Below are 21,299 nucleotides of genomic sequence, written 5' to 3' on the forward strand. Positions count from 1 at the left end.
TCCCTCGGCGTCTGGACCTCGCACCGACACGCCCTTACGGAAAATAGGGGCGCTGGCAGAACCGCGCTTGCGCAGTGGAACCGACGTGCCTCTAACTGGGCGCGGGGCGCTGGTTTTGCTCTCGCGATAACAACGGCGAGACGTCCCGCGGCAACTGTTGGTACTGCACACGCGGTCCCGCAGTTGTGTGTGAGGCTGCCCGAGACGTGTGTGCAACTATAGGTGCGCATCCCTCCTGCCCTGTCTGGTTCTGCGAGCAGACACGCCCTGTGGAAGTTACTTGTCCTCATCCCTCTGAGTGGACGGGGCCGCTGGACTGGGCCCTCCCCCCCGTCTGCGTGCTCTCCAGGGGCAGGAGCTGGCTCGGCCTCGCCAACCCCCACTCGCCTCCCAGGCGTTTACTTGCGGCCTGTGCTTTTTCTGAGATTTTCTCCTCCTGGAATCGAGGGGTCTGTCGGAGCTGGACCAGGGCTTGAGGTCACCCTTTTAAAATAAGAAATGTAAGGTCCAGGGGAGATGAGAGAGGAACAGTCAGTCGGTGTCTGCTGGGCATGTTGCGGGGATCAGAAGGGCCACAGATCAGGACCAGGGAGGCAGGGGAGAGGCCACCGGTAGGGAGGTTCTGGTGGCTCCTCCCTCAGGGTGTCAGTGATGGAGCGAGCTGTGGTGTGACATTAAGGCGGGGGCCAGTGGCCACTTCAGCCATTTCCAGCGGCTCCCCCTTTGCAAGCATGGTGCTTCGCTGTGGCGACTTGCTCCGCCACGGGGCCTAACCGATGCCGGGAACTCCGGCTGCGGGCGGGAAGCACAGGCCAGCGGGAGAAGCAGCTGACGTGTGTGGTTCAGGATCAGTCAGGACAGACATGTAGTTGGGATAGACACCAGGAGCTCGTGCCTGAACCATGACAAGTTTTCTCCTTAAAAGTTTAGGCCGTTCTTCTAGACTCCATCGTCCCACCTCCCTGACGGCTAGGTGTGGGTTTGCCAGTAAATAATGGCCAATGGTAATTGAATGAAAGGAATGTGTGCCACTTAGGCGGTGCCCTGAAAAGTATGGACGTGCCTTTCCCTTTTCCCCTCTCTGCTGACTGGTGACTATGGGAGCAGCCACCGTGAAGGAAGAAATGAAGTATTTTGAGAATTGGGGGGTTCCCTTCCAGGCTGACAGCCACTTTCAGACTCCAAAGGCAGATAATCCTTAGTATTTGGTGACATCACTGAGTTGTTGAGTCTTTGCCTGGAGCCCACTACTCAATCTTCAGTTGTATAAACCAATAAATTCCCTTTAGTGTTGCAGCCAATAGTCAGACTTTCTGGTACTTGAAACTCAAGAGCATCCTTCCTGATCCACTTACCTTGCCACAGTCTGCTAAGTGTCCTTCCTCTCTAGGCTCACACTGATCCTGTCTTTGTCCACATCAACTGTCCCTGTTGCCTGCAGAACCCTTCTCCTCCATCCAGCCACCTAATCCCCTGTTCATGCCTGCTTATCATTTAAGGCAGTTCAGACAGCCTGGATTCATAACCTGATTCCAACACTTCTTAGCTCTGTGGCCTCAGATGACATACTCAACCTCTCTGTTTAATTTTTACTCTGCTGTGAAATTGGCCTGAGTATTTACCTTCCTGTTCTCATCTTACCTCATCCACGAAACTGGGATATTTGCCTTAAGGAGCTGTGGTTTTAAAGGAGACACTACACACAAAAACTGCTCAAAACAGATCTATGTAAAGTTCTCAACTATTTCAAATACAAAAGCCCCATGCACTGCAGTCAGATCTAGTGTGTGGGCTCACCTAACTCCCATGTACCGTCAGCTGGCCAGGCTCAGGGGCTTGCAGGGCTTTGTAAAAGCTCTCTTAGGGGCTTCCCTGGTGGCGCAGTGGTTGAGAGTCCGCCTGCCGACGCAGGGGACACGGGTTCGTGCCCCGGTCCGGGAAGATCCCACATGCCGCGGAGCGGCTGGGCCCGTGAGCTATGGCCACTGAGCCTGCGCATCGGGAGCCTGTGCTCCGCAACGGGAGAGGCCCCAACAGTGAGAGGTCCTCTTACTGCAAAAAAAAAAAAAAAAAAAAAAAAAAAAAAGCTCTCTTAGCCTTTAAATCACTATGTTTAAGATCGACAGGCCTGCCCTTACTGTAATCCTCTCTTTGTTTTCTATGTCCACCTCCACACCCACCTCAGGCACAGGTCTGACATGGAAGATTATATGGCTGAATAAAGGGCACATACAACAAGGCTGTGCTGCCTTCTGTTCGGGCCAACAGCCCCAGCTGATGCTGCTTCCTAGCGACCCTGTGTGCTGTAACAGCGTTAGTAAGCGTCTCTGTACTCATATCCTAGTATCAACCATCTATATGTCTATATATTTTATCTATATATCCACAGTAAAACTGTAAAAGATGCTAAAACTAGGAGATTCACTATCAAGGGACGTGTGCTCTGGAGGAAACGCCAAGGGTGTGGGTGGGCAGCCCTTTTCTAGTGTCTCAGAAGGATTAAAAGGACAGATGGCTTTTGGAAGAGATTAGGTGTGTGACTCATGGGTCTCTTCAACCATTTCAGCAGAAGCCAGGAAGAGAGAAGGGATTATCCAGAAATGATCCGTGGAGAAACCTCTTGTGTAACAGAGTGAATTCCCATGACATACACAGGAGACCCCCTAGGCTGAACATTTTACACCAGCAGAACCGCTGCCAGCTTGGACTTCGAGGGACAGAGAGGAAACAAAACGAAAGGCTGTTCAACTCCCGAAATCGTAGGGGCAGCAAACAGACCGATGAAAGTAGGCAACCGTATACCAGTGCCACCCTTCATGGAAAGAATGGATGGCTCTGGGGGAGGCAGCTCAAGCAGAGGAAATGCTCAGGCCTTAAAACCTAATACTGTTGGGCTTCCCTGGTGGCGCAGTGGTTGAGAGTCCGCCTGCTGATGCAGGGGACACGGGTTTGTGCCCCGGTCCGGGAAGATCCCACATGCCGCGGAGTGGCTGGGCCCGTGAGCCATGGCCACTGAGCCTGCGCGTCCGGAGCCTGTGCTCCGCAACGGGAGAGCCCACAACAGTGAGAGGCCCGCGTACCGCAAAAAAAAAAAAAAAAGGCCTTCCCTGGTGGCGCAGTGGTTGAAGGTCCGCCTGCCGATGCAGGGGACATGGGTTCGTGCCCCGGTCTGGGAAGATCCCACATGCCGCGGAGCGGCTGGGCCCGTGAGCCATGGCCGCAGGGCCTGCGCATCCGGAGCCTGTGCTCCGCAGCGGGAGAGGCCACAACGGTGAGAGGCCCACGTACCGCAAAAAAAGAAAAAAAAAAACCTAATACTGTTTGCCCTGCTGGATTCTGTAACTGGTTGAGACCAGTGATGCCTTTTCTTTCCACTGTCTCCCATTGTCAAAGGTGGTGTCCTATGCCTCCCATTGATTTGGGGGAGCAGATAACTTTAAAACAAGTTATAAAACCGCAGACAGGAGTTTTGCCCTGGGATGGATCATACCCAGATCTCACCCATACCTGACTTAAGACAATGAGATTGGGGACTGTGGAGCTGATGACATTTAGATGAGACTTAAAGACTGTGGTAGGCTGGCACTCTCAGTGATGTTAGGATGAGGTGAATGCATTTTGCATGTGAGATGGCTGTGAATCTTGAGGGAACAGAGTGCAGCCTGAGGTAGTAGCATACCCTCCCCCTTTATGTACGTGTCCTGATCCCCAAACCCTGTGAACGTTACCTTATATGGCAAAAGACTTTGTAGATGGGAAAGTAATACAGTGGTTGATTCCTTGTAATCAGAATAGATGTTGGAACATTCTGTTCTTAGGGGAAAATAAGGATGTGACAATATGAGAAAAAAATAATAAAAAATAATTCATAAAAGGCCATCACTTTGTAATTTTGCTAAGTAAAGGCAAACGTTTACCAAAAAAGTTATGGATACTTCTGATTATACAGGTGTGTACCTATTTTGCCTGTGAATAAGTGAACAGAAACGTATCAAACAATCCAGAAAATTCATAAACTATACAAAGAACAAAAAGCATGCTCCACACCTGTGGCCTACTATAAAAACATATTTTAAGAACCCTTCGTTTCTTGAAAAAAGGGTTCCAACATTTAAAATGTCTGAAAGATAGTAATTAAAAGAGACTCATCATGTATTCATGTATTAAGAGGAACTGTTCTGAAAGAGGATTCAACCTCACTTCTAGAATCTCAGGTTTTAATCGACTTTGCGCTTCTGTGCCCCAAACTAGAGTTAACCAGCCAAAAGTACCAGAAACTCCCATGCTCATGATGAGATGGCATTCTTTTGGGTCTCATAGGAGTATTAACATCCAAGAAAAGAATAAAAATGGAGTATGGTAAAAATCCTTAGGAAGGGGTATGACTGGAGCATCCCAAAGTTATAAGAAAAATTTTAGTTATTAACAAAACTTTAATCCATTATATTTGTAGTGTTTGTTTCAAATTGTCAAAGCCAAATCGCGTTTCTAACCAAAGTTTAAATTGTGAACTAACTGGGAATCAAGATCTAAATGCCCAAGAAAAACTGATTTTCAAAACGTGGCTCAGGTTTAGCCCAGAATGCATTAAACACACTTTAGAACAGTAGCTGGCTCCCCCGGCGCACCCCAGCCCTGGAGTGTCTCCGCGGCAGAGCAGAGCCAGGGAGCTGCTGTCATCCCTGGCGGGACAGGGCTCTTCTCCAGTTCCCTGCAGCACCACCTCCCCCACTTCCCAGCTCACCAGCTTCACCCACATCAGCTTTTGCCTTCCAGCCTCCAGAGTTAGCGGCTGGACACTACGTGTCCCAGAGCTGGCTCATCCAGTCCCATTTCAGACTTGCCCAACACTGAGAGGTATTCCTCTCAAGTGGCATGCAATCTGGTGACACAGCAGGAAGAGTTTGAAAACAAACAATAGGTACCACTGATTATTCTACCAAGTGCTAGGCCCTTTACCAACAACGTCTCACGTCACCCATCATAGTGATTCTTCACTATAGGTTTTTTTTCCACTTTACAGATGAGCTTAGAGCTACTGGCTCAGTTTCAAATACGAGTGAACAACTGACCTACAGCCAAGATTTCAATGAGGTCCACCACCACAGCCCATGCTGCCTGCACGATGCTACGTAGCTTCAAACACGAGCAAGGCCCTGCTGCTAAAACCAGAAGGGTTTTGGAGGCCTGGGTACAGAGGCACCAATAATCCTTGGGGGAGGTGAGAGATTACTTAGCCCCGGTTTTTAGAAGTCACACATAACTCCTGGGGTCTGTGACTGAAAACTCTGACCTTTGTCTTATCTGCTCAGGTTCACGTTGTAGAATATTTCACCCAAAACATTAGTGGATAAGCAAATGGTCTCAGCTTGGAGATGAGTGTCACCTCATCTGTAGTAAACAGACCATATCATTTGCACAGTTTCACTTTCCCAAATTAAAAATACCACCTGGAGGCAATGAAAGAAATGCCCATCCCTCTACATCAGCCAGAAATCTTCTCCTGACCTTGAAACATTCATCCAGGTCTAATCAGTTCTTGGTTCGAAGGCTCCCCAAAGCTCCAATGATCAAATAAGGCAGCCTCATAAATGGTAGGAACATCACCTAAGCACCAAGTACTGAGAAAATGTGCCTAATGCATGAATCTCTGTGGCCTGACCAGGAAGTATAAATGTAGGTCGAATGACACAAGTTCCCCCTTCTCCTTTTGGGGAACTGCTCCCCACTCCTCCCCACATGCATCCACCTTAAGTGGAGGCCCTGAATGCAATAACCTCGCTCCAATGACTACCACGACAGGGGGCACAAGAGGGCAAGCTAACTGCAACTAGTAACATGTAAACTGAACCTCATGGAAGTGGATGGCTACCGTGGGAAGGAAAAGGCTCGAGGGAGGACGACTACAAGCGCAGGTAGCCGTGCTTATGAAAGAAGTCCATCTCAGTGAACTGGGGGAAGTCCTACTGAGAAGTCACTGAATTCATTACCTCTGCCACCAAATTATCTTTGCCCAAGCTTGGTGACGTAGTCATGTCCTCTGGGGAAGACAAGAGTAGTCAGGTTCCAGGCCATGGTTCACATCATGTTGCGAAGTGTCTTCCATGGAAAATGCAATGATGAAAACGGGGAGCCCGGACGGACGGAAGCGCATGCACACTACTCAGTGCAGCTGCCTTGTGGTCGCCTCAGGCCCACTTAGGAATTTTTTCAAGTGTAAGAGTAGAAATGGAAGTGTGAAAAAGACGTTTATGATTTTGAAGACACTGCTATGACCATCCTTGCCATCACATACGTATCAGTTAGCTCAGGAGACAGGTTTGACACCACAACTTGCTACCAAAACCTTTACTAAGAGATTACAAGTAGTTAAACTCCTTGCCAAGGTTTGTAGTGGAGGTGGAAATGGATAGATGGGAAGCAGTTATGTTTAACGAATGCTCTTTCAGTTCTATGGCAAGCAGAAAGGATAATTACATGTACATAAACCACTGTAATTTACAGCATCAGCTCTGGACTGAGCTGTTCTCAAATTCCAACCATGACACTGAGGCCATGACGTTGCTTCCTTATCCCGGTAGCTGTCAATCCAGCGGCACCCTAGAATCACCGGGAAGCTTATGAAATACTGCTCAGGACCCACTCTGAGAAATTCAAGCCAAGCGCCAACATCTCATAATTCTAGTAAAGAAGTTCCTTAACACCTACTCCCTAAAACTGCTGTTAGGACTGACGCTTTTAAACGGCTTTAACAGTTACATGCTCTGCATGGCACGCACTTAAAAGGTCAGAGATGCAGCCCATAATACTTCAGGTCACATAAAGCAAATGGAATGCCTAATGCTTATTACATATCAGAGTCCAGTACAAAAACAATGTAGTCAGAATCTTTTGGAGAACTCAGACTTTCTTCCAGTTTTAAAATTATGGAGTTAAGGGACTTTCCTGGTGGTGCAGTGATTAAGAATTCTTCTGCTAATGAAGGAGACATGGGTTCAAGCCCTGGTCTGTGAAGATCCCACATGCCGCGGAGCAACTAAGCCTGTGAGCTACAACTACTGAGCCTGTGCTCTAGAGCCCGCGAGCCACAACTACTGAAGCCCGCGCGCGTAGAGCCCGTGCTCCACAACAAGAGAAGCCACTGCAATGAGAAGCCCGCACACTGCAACGAAGAGTAGCCCCCGCTCACCACAGCTAGAGAAAGCCCACGTGCAGCAAAGAAAACCCAATGCAACCATAAATAAGTAAATAGAAAGATAAACAAAAATTTTTTAAAAATTATGAAGTTTAACTTAAGACTGTTGCAACCAGTACTAATTCATATTAAGGCAAACACATCCCAAAACAGGGAATAAGAGACAGATGATAAAAGACAAATATGTGCTGAAAACTTCTTTGACAGCCCAAAATTCTCAAGATTTTGCTTCCAACACTTAGAGTAGACAAGGTTACAAATGTACTTGTAACAGACAGCATATTCTGAATGTTTTCTGGAAGAGTAAACCACCCCAAAGCCCTGTGCTACTAATCAAAGGTAAACGTGCAGTTTTTTGTTCTGCACTGGACTCCTGAAAACACAAAACACTATGCACAGGGGATGTTACCAAGTCACTAACTTCATTCCATCACTGTGGCCTTTCACTGCAACACAGCATACAGGTTCTGCGGGGAGGACTGGAATTCCTGACTTATCTACGGCAGGGAAAGGGAAGAATCTTCTCAGTTGCTTTTTCTTTTTTTTGTGGTATGCGGGCCTCTCACTGTTGTGGCCTCTTCCGTTGCGGAGCACAGGCTCCGGACGCGCAGGCTCAGTGGCCATGGCTCACGGGCCTAGCCGCTCCGCGGCATGTGGGATCTTCCCGGACCGGGGCACGAACCCGTGTCCCCTGCATCGGCAGGCAAACTCTCAACCACTGCGCCACCACGGAAGCCCTTCTCAGTTGCTTTTAAAGTGTCAAAGCAAGAATGCACCGACCAGTAAAATTAGCATTTCTAAAACTTGTTTTGCTAGATAAGCAGTAAGATGCAGGCTCTGTGGTTCGTCACACCTAAAAACTATTAACAGTGTGGCTTTCTTTGCTATGTGTATCTAAATTAGATGGAATAGAGAATTAAATGAGCTAGCCACCTGCAGCTAGGTGGACTTGATCTCCTGGGGGACAATGTCTCACTGCCATGATTAGAAGCCAGGAACCTGACCTCCTGACCCTGGAACTGCTACATGCTAAGGACAGACTATTCCATGAATAATTTAACATATAAAATAATCAAAATAACTGAAGCTCAACAGCCACAATCTTCCCAGACAAAATCCTTCAGGGCACTCTTTTCCCTACAACCTCAACAGAAATTTGACTATTTCTATTAAGAAAATCAACTTTTCCTTAATGGGTAATATCCAGTATTTACCGGGAACCTCAAAACCATGAAGGGCACTGTATCACTCAGTACCACCCGGTTTTGCTGAACCAGGGAACGAATTCTCCATTTCTCCCAACTGCGTAACAAGTTTATGAACTCAAATCAATATCTGCACGGGGGACAATAAATGCTAAAATCATCAAGTGAATGGATAATGAAGACCAAGATATTCCTATTCAAGAGAAATGCACACCACTACAAAGCAAAAAAAAAAGAGGCTGCCTTAAATGATCAAGTTCTGTATCAAGAGTAAAACTGATGTAATACAACATTACACACTTTGAAGACATTCTCGCCAACACAAGTTCAAGCTGACCCTAATCATCAAGCCTGTAGACCAGGAAATAAAGGGGATATAAACCAGTGAAATGACACCAAAGAAAATCAATTAGTAAACATAGGACACTCAAGAAAATTGTGCCAGTTTCAAAAAAAAAAAAAAAATCAAGCTTATGAGGCGGGAAAAGTTGGTAACTGTTAGGAGAGACTGAGGAAACGTACCAACCAAATGCAACTTACAAACCCTGACTGGATCCTGGTTTGGGAAAACTGGCTATGCAAGGCTTTTTTGATACAACTGGGGCTATCTCAACAGTTGTATTAGGGATCAGATGATACTAGGGAAATAATGTCAAATTTCTTAAGCATGACAGTGGTATCGTGATGCTGAGGACATCCTAGTTCCCACAAGATGCATGCCAAAACAGTCACACCTACTACTTACTCACAAACACCTCTGGATAACTGTTTGCTGTTAAATCTAGGGGTGGGGACACGTAAGTGTTCGCTGTACTGGTTATTCTAAATACTACTTACAAAACCCTTCAAAACAGGCTTGTAGGCAAGAGCTCCTCCTGGTCCACTCACTGAAGTCCCTGATCAAGAAGCTTCAAGAAGTTGAGGAGAAATAGCTATTCTACAACTACGCAAAAGGGAGGCAAACGCTAACAGATGAAAGATGCTACCTCCAAACAAGCCTCACTTTTGACAAAACCATTCATGTATCAAGGCAATGTTACTATCTGAAAACTGTTTTTAAAAAGTAGCCTTAAGGACTTCCCTGGTGGCACAGTGGTTAAGAATCTGCCTGCCAATGCATGGGACACGGGTTCGAGCCCTGGTCCGGGAAGATCCCACATGCCGTGGAGCAACTAAGCCCGCTCGCCACAACTACTGAAGCCTGTGCACTCTAGGGCCTGTGTGCCCCAATGACTGAACCTGTCTGCTGCAACTACTGAAGCCCACAGGCCTAGAACCCGTGCTCAACAAGAGAAGCCACTGCAATGAGAACCACACGCACCGCAACGAACAGCAGACCCCGCTTCTCGCCAGAACTAGAGAAAAGCCCGCACGCAGCAACCAAGACCCAATGCAGCCAAAAAATAAAGAGTTAAAAAGATATCTAAAGAAGCATTAAAAAAACCACAAAGTAGCCTTAAAACCAAGTCTGACAGCACTTAAAAGCCTACACAAAGTGCTCATTGGCTCCTAGCAATTAGCTCAATATCCCTGTAAAATACATTTTCTCACTGGACTTGTTCAGTCATCAAGGTCAATGCAAAGAAATGCTACCTTATGAAAGCACACTTTGTGGTCTGTTTCAAATAGGTCCTTAATTATGCGCATCAAAGGGTCTCGAACAAAAGGCAACTGCTAGGTACTACAAACGTAGCGTGCTACATTGGAACAAAGCAGTTTTAAATATCTCGTTTGCTGTTTTATGTTTCCCACTTGAGGTTGGAAACATTGGGGGAAAATAACCTCATGTGCACTGGCCCCCAACCCTGAATTTAATTACATGTAACAGTGATGTCTTTGAAAACAGGGCTTCCCTTACGCTGTCTCATGCTTGTGCTAGAAACTAAAAAAAATTCAAACAGAAAGTAAGCCTGTACTCAAAAGGAAATGAACCCATGTCGTGATTTCATTTTCTTGCCTACTCTGGACTATTAATTTGACCAAGCTGGAATTAGCACAGCACAGCTGAAACACCAAATCTTAACACTGCAGTGATACACCAACACAAACTGACCAGACTTTACATGGAGGGTGAAAAATGCACGATACATCCAAGGTGAAATCACATGGCGGTGTGAAGGAGGAACAAATGAACTAACCTGGGGAAGCATGTGCCACTAACTGTATGTAGTTTGGGGTGGGGTGGGGTGGGGGGATGACAAAAAAGTATAGAGGGCATAGGGTAGGAAGCTTACTTCAAGTTCCCGGCTCTAGGCACCCTTCAAGCAAGTTAAGCTTCTAGTAACTCACCTATAAAGTGAGTTTATTAAACCAGGTAACTTCGAAGGTCCATCTCAACTCTAGCTCAGACCCTAGGAAAAAAAGAAGGAATCCAACATTTCAGATCCCCGTAAAGCCCAGGAAAAATATGAAATGCTAAAACAGCAATGGTATTAGAACTGTTCAGAATGAACACAGAGCTAAAGGCCATCATTATAATGAATGGATTAGAGCGAATTAAATTTTCTATATCCCTGCAAAACAACTGACCCCAAAGTATCTGAAGCCTGTGCTTCCTTGTAACAGCTATTTTTCATTACTGAAGACATGACTTAGTACAAAAAGAAAAGTCCAAACTGTGAGCTTTCAGTCCTCCACATTCCCCTGTTTAATATGGCATTTTGCACTATATACATTAATGAAAATCTGAAACAAACAGAAAGAACTTTAGTCAAACTCCCCTTCCTCCTCCAGCTTTATTGGATAGTTTAAAATTACATTTCTATTTTCTAGGACTTCAGTTGCTTTTTCCATCTGACTTTTAAAAACTGATTACAGCAAATGAAACACAGTTGTCTAAGTGATATAGTATACAAAAATAACATCTTGATTTCTGTGAAAATGCATTTCTCTGCAATTCCTGAATAGCTCCAAATTACGCTAGCTCTGAGCATAGATGTTTACTCTGGGTTTTAGATTTAGTCTTTGAAAAAATGTGTTCTACACCTTTGCCATCGCCATCTGTTTACCCAGCATCAACGCTGCGGGGAAGTTGTTCCTGTTCAGGCTTTTATCCCAAGTTTTCTCGCACAGCCGTTAACACGCATGTTTGGTTTTTATTTTGTTTACTCCCAGTCAACTGTATGTCCTATGTAGGGCCTGATACAGATGTTACTTGATGTTATTTAACAGCTACTGAGGTCAGACAATCCAAGGCAGTCATTACGCTAAAATTAAAGTTATTTATGGAAGAGCTCATGGACACTTCCAGGATTGGTTTTTACCTCCTACATGGGAACATATTCGAGAAACCCAGAATGGGCTTACTGGTCTGACTCAACTCTTCCCATTCATCAATCCCTATTCACCAGTGGCGCGGAAAGGGGGTTCTTTAACAAAGCATTATACGTAACACCTCTACCAAACTAAACATAAACTTTTTTTTGTAGTTAAATGCAGGAAGTCGGTTTTTTTCCACCCCTTTCCTCCTTTTACACGGCAAGTAAAGCTCACTGGCCTGGGAGTAGCCTCTATCTGCCAACCTTTGGCCAGTGAAGAGGATTCAATCAGAAAAGGAGGGGCGACAGAGGACAGTAATTAAGCCGTGGCCTCGATCGTGCACTCCCGTGCAAGGTGCCCTGACTCGCCACAGCGGTAACAGTTGACTTCACTCGTCTTGCTGCAGTTGATGGCTACATGACCAGTCTCGCCACACCTAAAGAAAGGAAAGTAGAACAACTTCATAATAGCGCTCAGAAAATGCCCAACTGGACTAAAGCAATAGTTGCTGCAGAACAAAAAGCAACAATAAACCAGTACAGTTTTGTTTTCAGGACAGTAAGTCTTATTATCCCCTAAACTAAGACCAAAAAGGAGGAATTTGATAGCGAAGCTACCCAATTGTGCAGCCTAAGGCATAAAACCAAAACCTTTGCCATAAGAGTCCAACCAACACCACAACCAAAACACTGGCAATGTTTTATACTTTCACACAAATTAACCCCTAAGATTTGTTATATACATATCAAAACTTATATAAAATTTTACACTTTCACGTGTACATATTATTATATGTCACAGACAGGCAGAGTCTTCTGGTTTCATGACAAAAGATTTGTGTGTATGAATTACACGGTTTTCTACAAAGTGTCTGAAAACCCCAAATTATTATAACAGAACTTTTTTTTTTGGTGGGGGGGGGCCCACCCTGCACAGTAGGCGGAATCTTAGTTCCCTGACCAGGGACCAGACCCATGCCCCCTGAAGTGGAGGCACGCACGGAGTCCTGACCACTGGACCGTCAGCGAAGTCCCAACATTCTTATTTTGAGACCATTAAAAATTCCAAAGTTGTGCTGCGTGCCGCCCAGCTGCTATAATCCACCAGGCATCACGGTAGGACACTGCCCAAGGCAGACAGTTGGGCTACGCAGGCCGAAAACCTCTCCTACGGTCGCAGCCACCTCAGGGAATGTACTACCGCCAAGGCCCTCCCATTTACAGCCAACTCACTCTCCAGGAGCCCCTGCAATGAGCTCTCCGCCAGCAGCACGCCAGCAACTCACCTATAGCACTTCACTTTGGTGCAGTCTTTCTGAATGTGTCCGAACTCTCCGCAAGAATAGCACTTCTGCTCGTCTGCGTGGTCACAGTCGCGGGCCAGGTGGCCGGGTTTGCCGCAGTTGTAGCAGCACTGCTCTCGCTCCCGCTTGGGCTCCTTGCAGTCCTTGGCAATGTGACCTCCCCGGCCGCAGTTATAGCAGGCTTCAACAATAAGGAAAAGAAGCAGACCAAGACTATAAAACCTTACAGACGCCGCTACATGTCAAACCACACAGCACACACCCTCAGAGGTGGAAAATGTCTTCCAACGCAGTAGAGCGTGCTCGCACGGAGAGGAAGTGTTAAATGCTTACCATCCTCCTGCAGATCACAATCCTTGGCAAGGTGACCAGACTCACCACAGCGGTAACAGATGTCTGGAAGCGATGAGGAAACAAACTGGAAACCTATTTTGGGCAGAAACAAAAAGAATTTGGCTAATTAGACCAGTCTTGATACTTACGAATACTGAAGTACTTCGAAATTTTTTATTCGACAAAAATACCTCTATCCGAGGTAAAACCACCTCTGCCACGGCTTCTCATTCCACGACCACGGCCCCCACCAGTGGGGCATTCCCGGGCCCAGTGGCCAGATCGTCCACACTTGAAGCATTCATTACTGCTCATGGCTGCAGCCAGATCTTCAAAACATTAAAAATGACAACATTAAACCACTTGAAATTACTTTTAGCTTTTATTCCCCGTTTAGTGTATTTCTGGATAATTATTCTGAAGAAAAAAAATATATTTTTTCTAACCAAAATATTGGTTAGAAAAACAATCACATAACTATATATGTAGGCATTATATATCTATTATGAGATATATTAAAAGTGAAAAACACATTGAAAACACATATTTTCATAAAACTTGTGATCTTTACAATCATTAAGATTATGCATACATGTTAATCCAATTATTAATGAGATGACGGGACTTACAGGGTTAGTATCCATGAATATCCATTATTAGAAATAATTAGTAATACCTCATTCCAGGTCCAACTTAATGGACATTTTCATGGTTACAAGCCAGTAAACTTTACTGTGGGCAACTGGAAGTCATTTACTGGTTATAAAATTGGAATAACCCAGTGGAGCTGTAGTATGGATTCTGGGAGTGGACGAAGAAACATTCTCCTCTGCGCCCTTAGCACCTAACACAGTGCCTAATTAAACTGCAGCACTACGTGGTGATTCAGTATTTAGAGCAGACACGTTAGAAGAAATGCAGGCAATTTTGTCTCTAGATGGCAGGGTATGTTAAAAATATTAGAAAAAAGACAAAGAGGAACACCAAAGTAAAATGCCAGTAACACTGGGACCATTTTTTCCCTCTTCTATTCTCCCATTTCCAAATTTTTCTGTAATTTTACATTTAAAACAAGGTTACTTGGAATTTCATAGTAGACTCCTTTATTGGGTATTGTTTCAAAATAAAAGCAAAACTCCAACTAAAGCAAATGCATTTTATACTTCTTATGTAACAACCTAAAAATAAGCACGGGCTATTTCTAGAATAGAATAGAATGGAATGGAATAGAACAGAATGGAATGTTGCAGGACAAAGTCCCAGTAAAGTGGACTTTAAAAAACAAACTAGTTAAAAACAATGTAACCTTTACATTTCCACACTTCCAGAGCTAAACAGTTTTACCCTTAATTCCAGTGTCAAACAATGGTAAACAAAGTTTTTAAAACACGTTGTAGAGAAATCTAGTGACTAAAAATTATGCTCAAGTTTCAAGTCTCCATCATCAAATATTGAAAAGAACTCATTACCTATCCCAACTCTCTGCAATCAGAGCCAGGATAAATCTTCAGAGGAATCTTTCTACCAACTCTTGCCACTTGCCATATAAACTTATTATCAAAAGGGGGTAGGGGAAAGTGCCTGAATGCGTAATGCACATTTCTAGTCAGATGAAACCAGTCAGCGAAGATTAAAAACGTATTCTTGCAAAATTACATTTGCCTTCTTATACGGGTGCTGGCATTCTACGTTATGTGGAGGGCTGGTTTCCACCAGAGAGAATACTCATGATTAAAAAACGAATGGCACATAAAATGATCACAGAAAAATGCAGCTTACGGTATGTCATCCTCCCCTCAACCCCATTTTCATTTTGCATCTTCTGTTTACTCGGGACCAATTTGAGCACATTAACTCTTGGTCCCAAGGAGTTCTTTGCACAAACGATCACTTCCTTTCACAAGGTAATCCAGGCAATTTGACAAGTTCTGAGTATTTTATAATTTTTTTATTTCAATAAGATACTTATCTTTTAGAAATATGACAACCCAATATTCAATATGCATTGTCAAAGATAAAGAAATGATAGCTCCGGGCAACCTCCCTTTTAGACTGCTGCTTTAAAAGGACCTCTTGTTTCATAATGGTAAAGTACAAAGGAAATATGTTACAATGAATCATCAGATGTTTGTCAGTGTATTGAATAAAGACAGCAGTTAAAATTTTACGTTTACTTTTAGCCTACAAATATTAGTTTAAAAAATTTAGCTACTCAAGAACTGATAAGCTAAGTGTGGATTTTCCATGAACTGTTTCTCTCTTTGGCCAAGCCGACCTCAATCAGCTGGTCTACATTTACTCCTTTATGACAGAGAGCTCTTTAGTAACATTAACCCAACTGATTCCCACTATGTTTTTAAGGCACACTACTGATCCTGGTACTCATCTTACATACAAATGTCCTTAGTTCTAAGGTCTTTAGAGAATGGCACGCTATTATTCCTTAGGAAAATTAGAGGCGGTAAGACAAAGCTGCAAACCTATCATGGCTCCCTGACTCCCACTGCTCTTGGCTGCGAGTGTGCAGCACTGCCCTGCCCTGCCCCCGCCTCTCCCGCTTGTCACAACCTTTTGCAGCCTTCCAGGGCCAACTCTATAAAAGAACCTGACCACACCACCCAGCCTGGAGCTATCCTTAATCCCTAGTAAGACCCAGGGCACTCTGCACTACCATTTTGCTTTTTATCATATTCCTTCAGAGCAGACACCAAGTAATTCACCTTTGAATCATAATATCCCATACAATTATCCTTTTAGTAGCAGTATAACAGTATTTTTAACCGCTGGGTTGTTGTTGTTGGTTTTTTTTTTGGGGGGGGCACCAATAGTCATTTGCTGAATGAAACCAATTGTGCTTCTGGTACAGACCAGATCCAATCCAGAAAGTACTGACAATAAAACACCTGAATTCTTGCTATCACAAGAGGTGCTGCACCATTAATTTAAAGTAGTGATGCTGAGAATTCCCTGGCGGTCCAGTGGTTAGGACTCAGCGCTTTCACTGCCGGGGCCCGGGTTCGAACTAAGATCTCACAAGCCGTGTAGCATCGCCCCCCAAAAAAAAAAAAAAAAAAGTTAACGATGTATTTTCAACTACATACTCAATAAGGATTGAGTACAATCACTCTAAATTCAGTATGTATTTCAGATTGTCTAGTAAAATCCCCACATGTAACTGAGAAATTTTTACTCCTGGTCACTAAAATCAGCAACTGAGCCAGGACCCCTAATTTGCCATCCAGAGTCTCAGCAACATTTTATGGAATGCTACAAAACATATATACGAATTTAAAAAACAAATACCGTATTTTCACTGTTGCCAGGCAGTAGGAGAGCATATTTTTCTTCCTTTTGCTGCTAAAAATCATTTCTGTATCTACACCCATGTATCCTCACACAGTATAAAAAGACTTGGGGACTATAGGGCTAACCACTTAACCGAGCTTAACCACTTGCTGCGTTACCTCAAGACACCTGACCCCTCTCCTGTCTTGAGGAAGATAAAACTGATCTGTAACGAGATTACTACCAGGTGCCTTGTGCTTAACAGGTGCTCAATTTTAAAAAACGTATGGATATATGTACACTGCTCACATTTATTCCTGCCTTTCCACTCTTCTCCCAGTTAAGTTGGATTGTAGACAGATAGATGAGCACTCAGTTCAGGGAATTCCCTGGTGGCCTAGTGGTTAGGATTCTGGGCATCCATCCTGCAAGCCGCACGACACAGCCAAAACAAACAAACAAACAAAACCAACCTACACAGCAGGCTTGAAATGGGCCCAACTCTGCTTATACTCAAGCTTCCCATCTCATAAAATCTACTTCCTGAGGGGAATGGATTAGAGGTAAGACAAGAAAAAGGGTGAATTCCTAATGACTTCACATTTTCAACAACAGAAATCAGGATCTGTTTCCATTTCGATTGCTGTGTATTGAATTTTCACTGACATAAATCACATGTAGAGATGTGGTAGGAGCACAAGGCATGCCAGGCAGCAGGAGGAGTAAGGCAGTCAAGATACGGTTTGCAAAGACGCACTTGTGAGGCCGTGTAAGCCAAGCTATGAGGCCTCTTTTTTACAGATACTGCACTCGTCTAGGCTTTAAGGCTTAAATCCTGGAATCGGTACCAAAACGCAAATGGTAATACAAATGTCTTCGTGAATGTAATTCTGCCATATTTTTGACACTAAGAACAAAGCCAGTAAACTACTTAAAACTTAACGGCATACGGTCAAGACTAACAATGCGTTCCGACGACTAAGAGACCATGACTCTATAAATACATTTAAAATAAGTAGCAACAGGCAAGGCGCGTGCCATAAAGCAGTTGATAAGGATCGGGTTGGATTGTTTTCCTAACACAGCCACATCGACTCACATTTGCTGTGTCTCCAGTCACCTTCCCCAAACTCACGGTTACCCGACTCATCCACGTTGACCTAAACTGCACTGAGACCACAGTGGAGCTTCTGCCCCTTGAATGCACTCACCCATTTTTACACCCTAATAAGTTGGTTCAGAGTTCCAACATGGTACTGAAACACTTCCAACTGTTGAAGTAAAGATAAACCACAGATAGAATGGAAGGAAGCAAGTTATACTGTGCACTACCTGCGTTCTGGCCAGAATACTGTAGAACAGAGTACAGTCCTGGGAGCAATGCTACTCACACCCATTTCTGCCTGCTCTGAAGGGTTTTAATCAGTAGCTGAATACCTACTGTAAGTCAAGGATTGATAAACACATTATCTGTAATCCCTACAACCTTGCTAGTCATGTATTCTTGTCCCCATTTTACAATAAAGAAACTGAGGATCTGAGACCAAATGACTTCCCAAAGCTATACAACTACTGGGTTGGCCACAAAGTTCGCTCGGGTTTTCCCATAACATCTTATTTCTAGAACTTTTTGGCTAGCCCTACAGAAAGTTCTACACTTGATCTTAGCCAAAAGGCCGAGAAGCGATTCAGAAAGTTCTAGAGTCAGGATTTCAACAGTTGGCTCCAAGTCCTCTGCAGAGGCTTTTGTTAGGTTTAAGTGATACTGTACATGAAAATGCTATCAGAAAAGCACACCAATTTAGAGAAGTCAAAATAAAACTAGAATCGATACGTTTCTAAAAATCCACACCCATGAATGAATTTAAAGCCACTTTAGATTTTAACCTTTTTCCTGAGGCAGAACTTAGGAGTGTCACCACAGACCAAAGACTGGCAACCTGACTTCACTAGTTAACACCCTCATCTGCAATTATGGAGCAACTCCAGGTGACCACCATACTGCACTCTGTCCTGATTAACACAGCCCATCCACTCACAACGTGAATGCTGGTAGCCACAAGCTCCATTTTATTATTCCAGCAGTTTTTTACAACATGAAAATGGTGTACACTTTACTGTGAACCTCTCAACAGCATGCCCTTACTGCAGCAGCATCTGACACTGCCAGAATAAGAGTTCTATTAAATGAGACAGTACAGAAAGAGTGTTCTCCACAGAGCAGGCCAGGATGCCTTGGCATCAGTCTTCTGCTCTCCACTTACTGTCAGAAGGCTAGGAAGAGGAAAGAAGCCAGCAATTCTTAAAAGAAACTCTCACTCCTGCAAGGGGAAGAAAAAAAAAAAAAGCAAAATCTCTCTTGTGGTCAAGCATTTAGACAACAGACCAATCATTCCAATTAGTCAAACTGTGGTTCTACTGCCTTTAAGTACCCATCTTAAGCCTCCATTTAGGTACCACAGACTTCAATTAGGTTTTAAGAAAGGTAAAAAGAATCCAATCACAAAACTGTATTACAAAACTCACTTATAATACCTTAAAAAAGATAGCATTCGGCCTGTTCCAGATGTTCAAATACAAGTGTAATAAATGCCCCTTAAGTTTTCCACTGATTTGGCTCAAAATATTTTAAAGAGACTGCACGTATGAAATACCTAGCTTATCAATATGAAAAGGAATGTGGACCTTTGGTTGCTGAGAAAAACATACCCAATTTATCTGTGACATATTAGATAAGTACATAAATATATACTGTTAGCTTTTTTCAAATACTGTTGCCAAGAGGTGCGATTTGGAAAAATTTTAAGTCCTTAATTCAGCCCTTGGGAACCTAATAAATTATTCCTTTTATATTCCAGTACAGAGAGCTCCTTGTAGACAAGAATCAGGCTCAACAAACTAAAAACAGCGTGAAACTATGTACGAGGCACTTTGTAGGTGTTTGATTAAGCCTCCATCACAGTAATTTTTAAGAAGCATTTGCAAATAACTGCTTTGCAGAGGGGAAAAAAAAAGCCTAAGAGGTAGGAACTTCTTTTCACCCATCTCTTTAGAACCTCAAAACCTTACACTCAACTTATAGGGCTTGAGCAAACGAATAACAAAGTTCTTAATTTAAATTAAGGTTAATTCACTGATGCAGAAATTAACTGGTTATGTTTCTCTCCCCAAACTGCGTCAAACAATAGGAAAAAGGGAAAAACCTGTTTTTAAAAGCTTGTCATTTGGGGGTACAAGATGAGAACGTAAATTAATCCTCCTGAAAAGAAAAAAAAACTAATCCCGACTCTTGGCTTCTTTACCCTACCCTTTCTGTGGATCCTTCTGAATAATGCCTGAAACACACTATCTGAAGTCACAGATGAAAACTGAGCAATGTTTTCTTTTCCTAAGACCCCTAAAACCAGATGTAGTCACTTCCTTTGGAAGTGCCCTGTGGCTGCGGCCATGTGGTTAACATGTGGCAACAAGCACAAGCTTTACCCATAATAAAATCAACACCCAAACCCAAATGTGGGCCATTATGCCATTCTAAAATAGGTTTTCACGTTTGGAAAATCCAAATGGAGGTTGGCTAATTAATTTTCTCGCCTCGTTTTTAGATTAAACTGTATTCGTTTCACCTGTCCAAGAGATGATGCAAAGGTTACTACTGCTGCCATGATTTTGGAAGTTTGACAAATTCATGCTTTTTTCTGATAACGGGGTTTTCCAAAAGCCTCCGTAACTTAAATTAGTGTTGACTCAAGAAAATTGGGCATTATCTGCCCCTTCCCGAACTGCACCGTAAAACAAGTAACTTAGCATGTCAATGACGATAAAAATTCAAGAAGCGAGAAACTATCGGGAAGTAGGCAGAGCGAGTCCCGAAGCCACACGGGCCTTCCGGCGGGGTGTCCCCCCACCCTAAACGGAGGACTTCTCCAAGGCCCCAGCTAAGCCCACACAGCCCCTGGCACATGGCCCGCGCCAGGCCCAGCCCCCGTGCCCCCCGCTGCTCCAGGGCCCTCCCCCACACACGGCCCCCTCCTCGCACGTTCCCGCCAAATCCACCCCCGCCCTACGTTCCGCGACCCCGGAGCCCCCGCCTCGGCCCCAAGGACGCGCGGCCTCGTCCGCGGCGAGGCTGCGGCCTGGGACCGGCGGCCCGATTGCGGCGGCCCCGCGTCCCGGGCAGCAGGCAGGGCGGGAGGGCGGCCGGCCGCGGGGCGCAGTCCGGGGCCGGGCGGTGGCGGCCCGTTTCCCGCCTGACGCAGCAGCGGCGCAGGCCGGAGTGCGGCCGCCATCGCCGCCTCCCTGCTCCCGACCCTTCGCCCGCGGCCCCCGCACCGCGGCCCCCGGCATGCTCGCGGCCTCACCTTCGGCGTCGGAGGGGCCCGCAGCGGCGGAGACTCGGACGCAGGCCGAGAAGGCGGCTCGCGAGGCAGCGGCTGTTTATTTTCAGGGTCCTCGCCTGCGCCACACGCGGGTCTGCACACGGCCCCACACACGCCGCTGCGCACGGCTCTCCTCCGCCTCGCCCACGCAGCCAATCAGCGCGCGGGGCTCGGCCGTCCAATTAGGGCCGCCTGTGGGGAGGGCCGCCCCGCCCGACGCGCCGCGTCGGGCGGGGCTCTTCCCCTGAGCGCGCGGCCCTTCCCGCCGTGCCCCGCGTGAGGCCTTCCCGCCCCGAGAGCCGGCTTCTCTGGATCGGGGATGTCGGCATCCTGGCTCAGCGACC

General features: G+C 45.2%; 1 protein-coding gene across 6 annotated transcripts; it reads right to left on the reverse strand.

Annotated features, from left to right (window-relative positions):
- Positions 1–11,023: 11,023 nt before the first annotated feature.
- CNBP (CCHC-type zinc finger nucleic acid binding protein) lies at positions 11,024–21,094 on the reverse strand. Of its 6 annotated transcripts, none has more exons than XM_060023151.1 (5): positions 20,938–21,094; positions 13,507–13,623; positions 13,295–13,387; positions 12,944–13,142; positions 11,024–12,094 (listed from the first exon to the last, which is right to left on the reverse strand). In XM_060023151.1, exons 2-5 carry the CDS (start codon positions 13,607–13,609, stop codon positions 11,977–11,979), a joined length of 513 nt encoding a protein of 170 aa, XP_059879134.1. In that variant the 5' UTR covers positions 13,610–13,623; positions 20,938–21,094; the 3' UTR covers positions 11,024–11,976. The 6 variants fall into 6 exon arrangements, with proteins under 6 accessions (XP_059879134.1, XP_059879133.1, XP_059879131.1 ...); XM_060023150.1 differs by having other exon boundaries at positions 12,944–13,145; XM_060023148.1 differs by having other exon boundaries at positions 12,944–13,148.
- Positions 21,095–21,299: the final 205 nt, after the last annotated feature.

The sequence above is a fragment of the Delphinus delphis genome, chromosome 10 (genome assembly GCF_949987515.2).
Source record: "Delphinus delphis chromosome 10, mDelDel1.2, whole genome shotgun sequence".
Taxonomy (NCBI): Eukaryota; Metazoa; Chordata; class Mammalia; order Artiodactyla; family Delphinidae; genus Delphinus; species Delphinus delphis.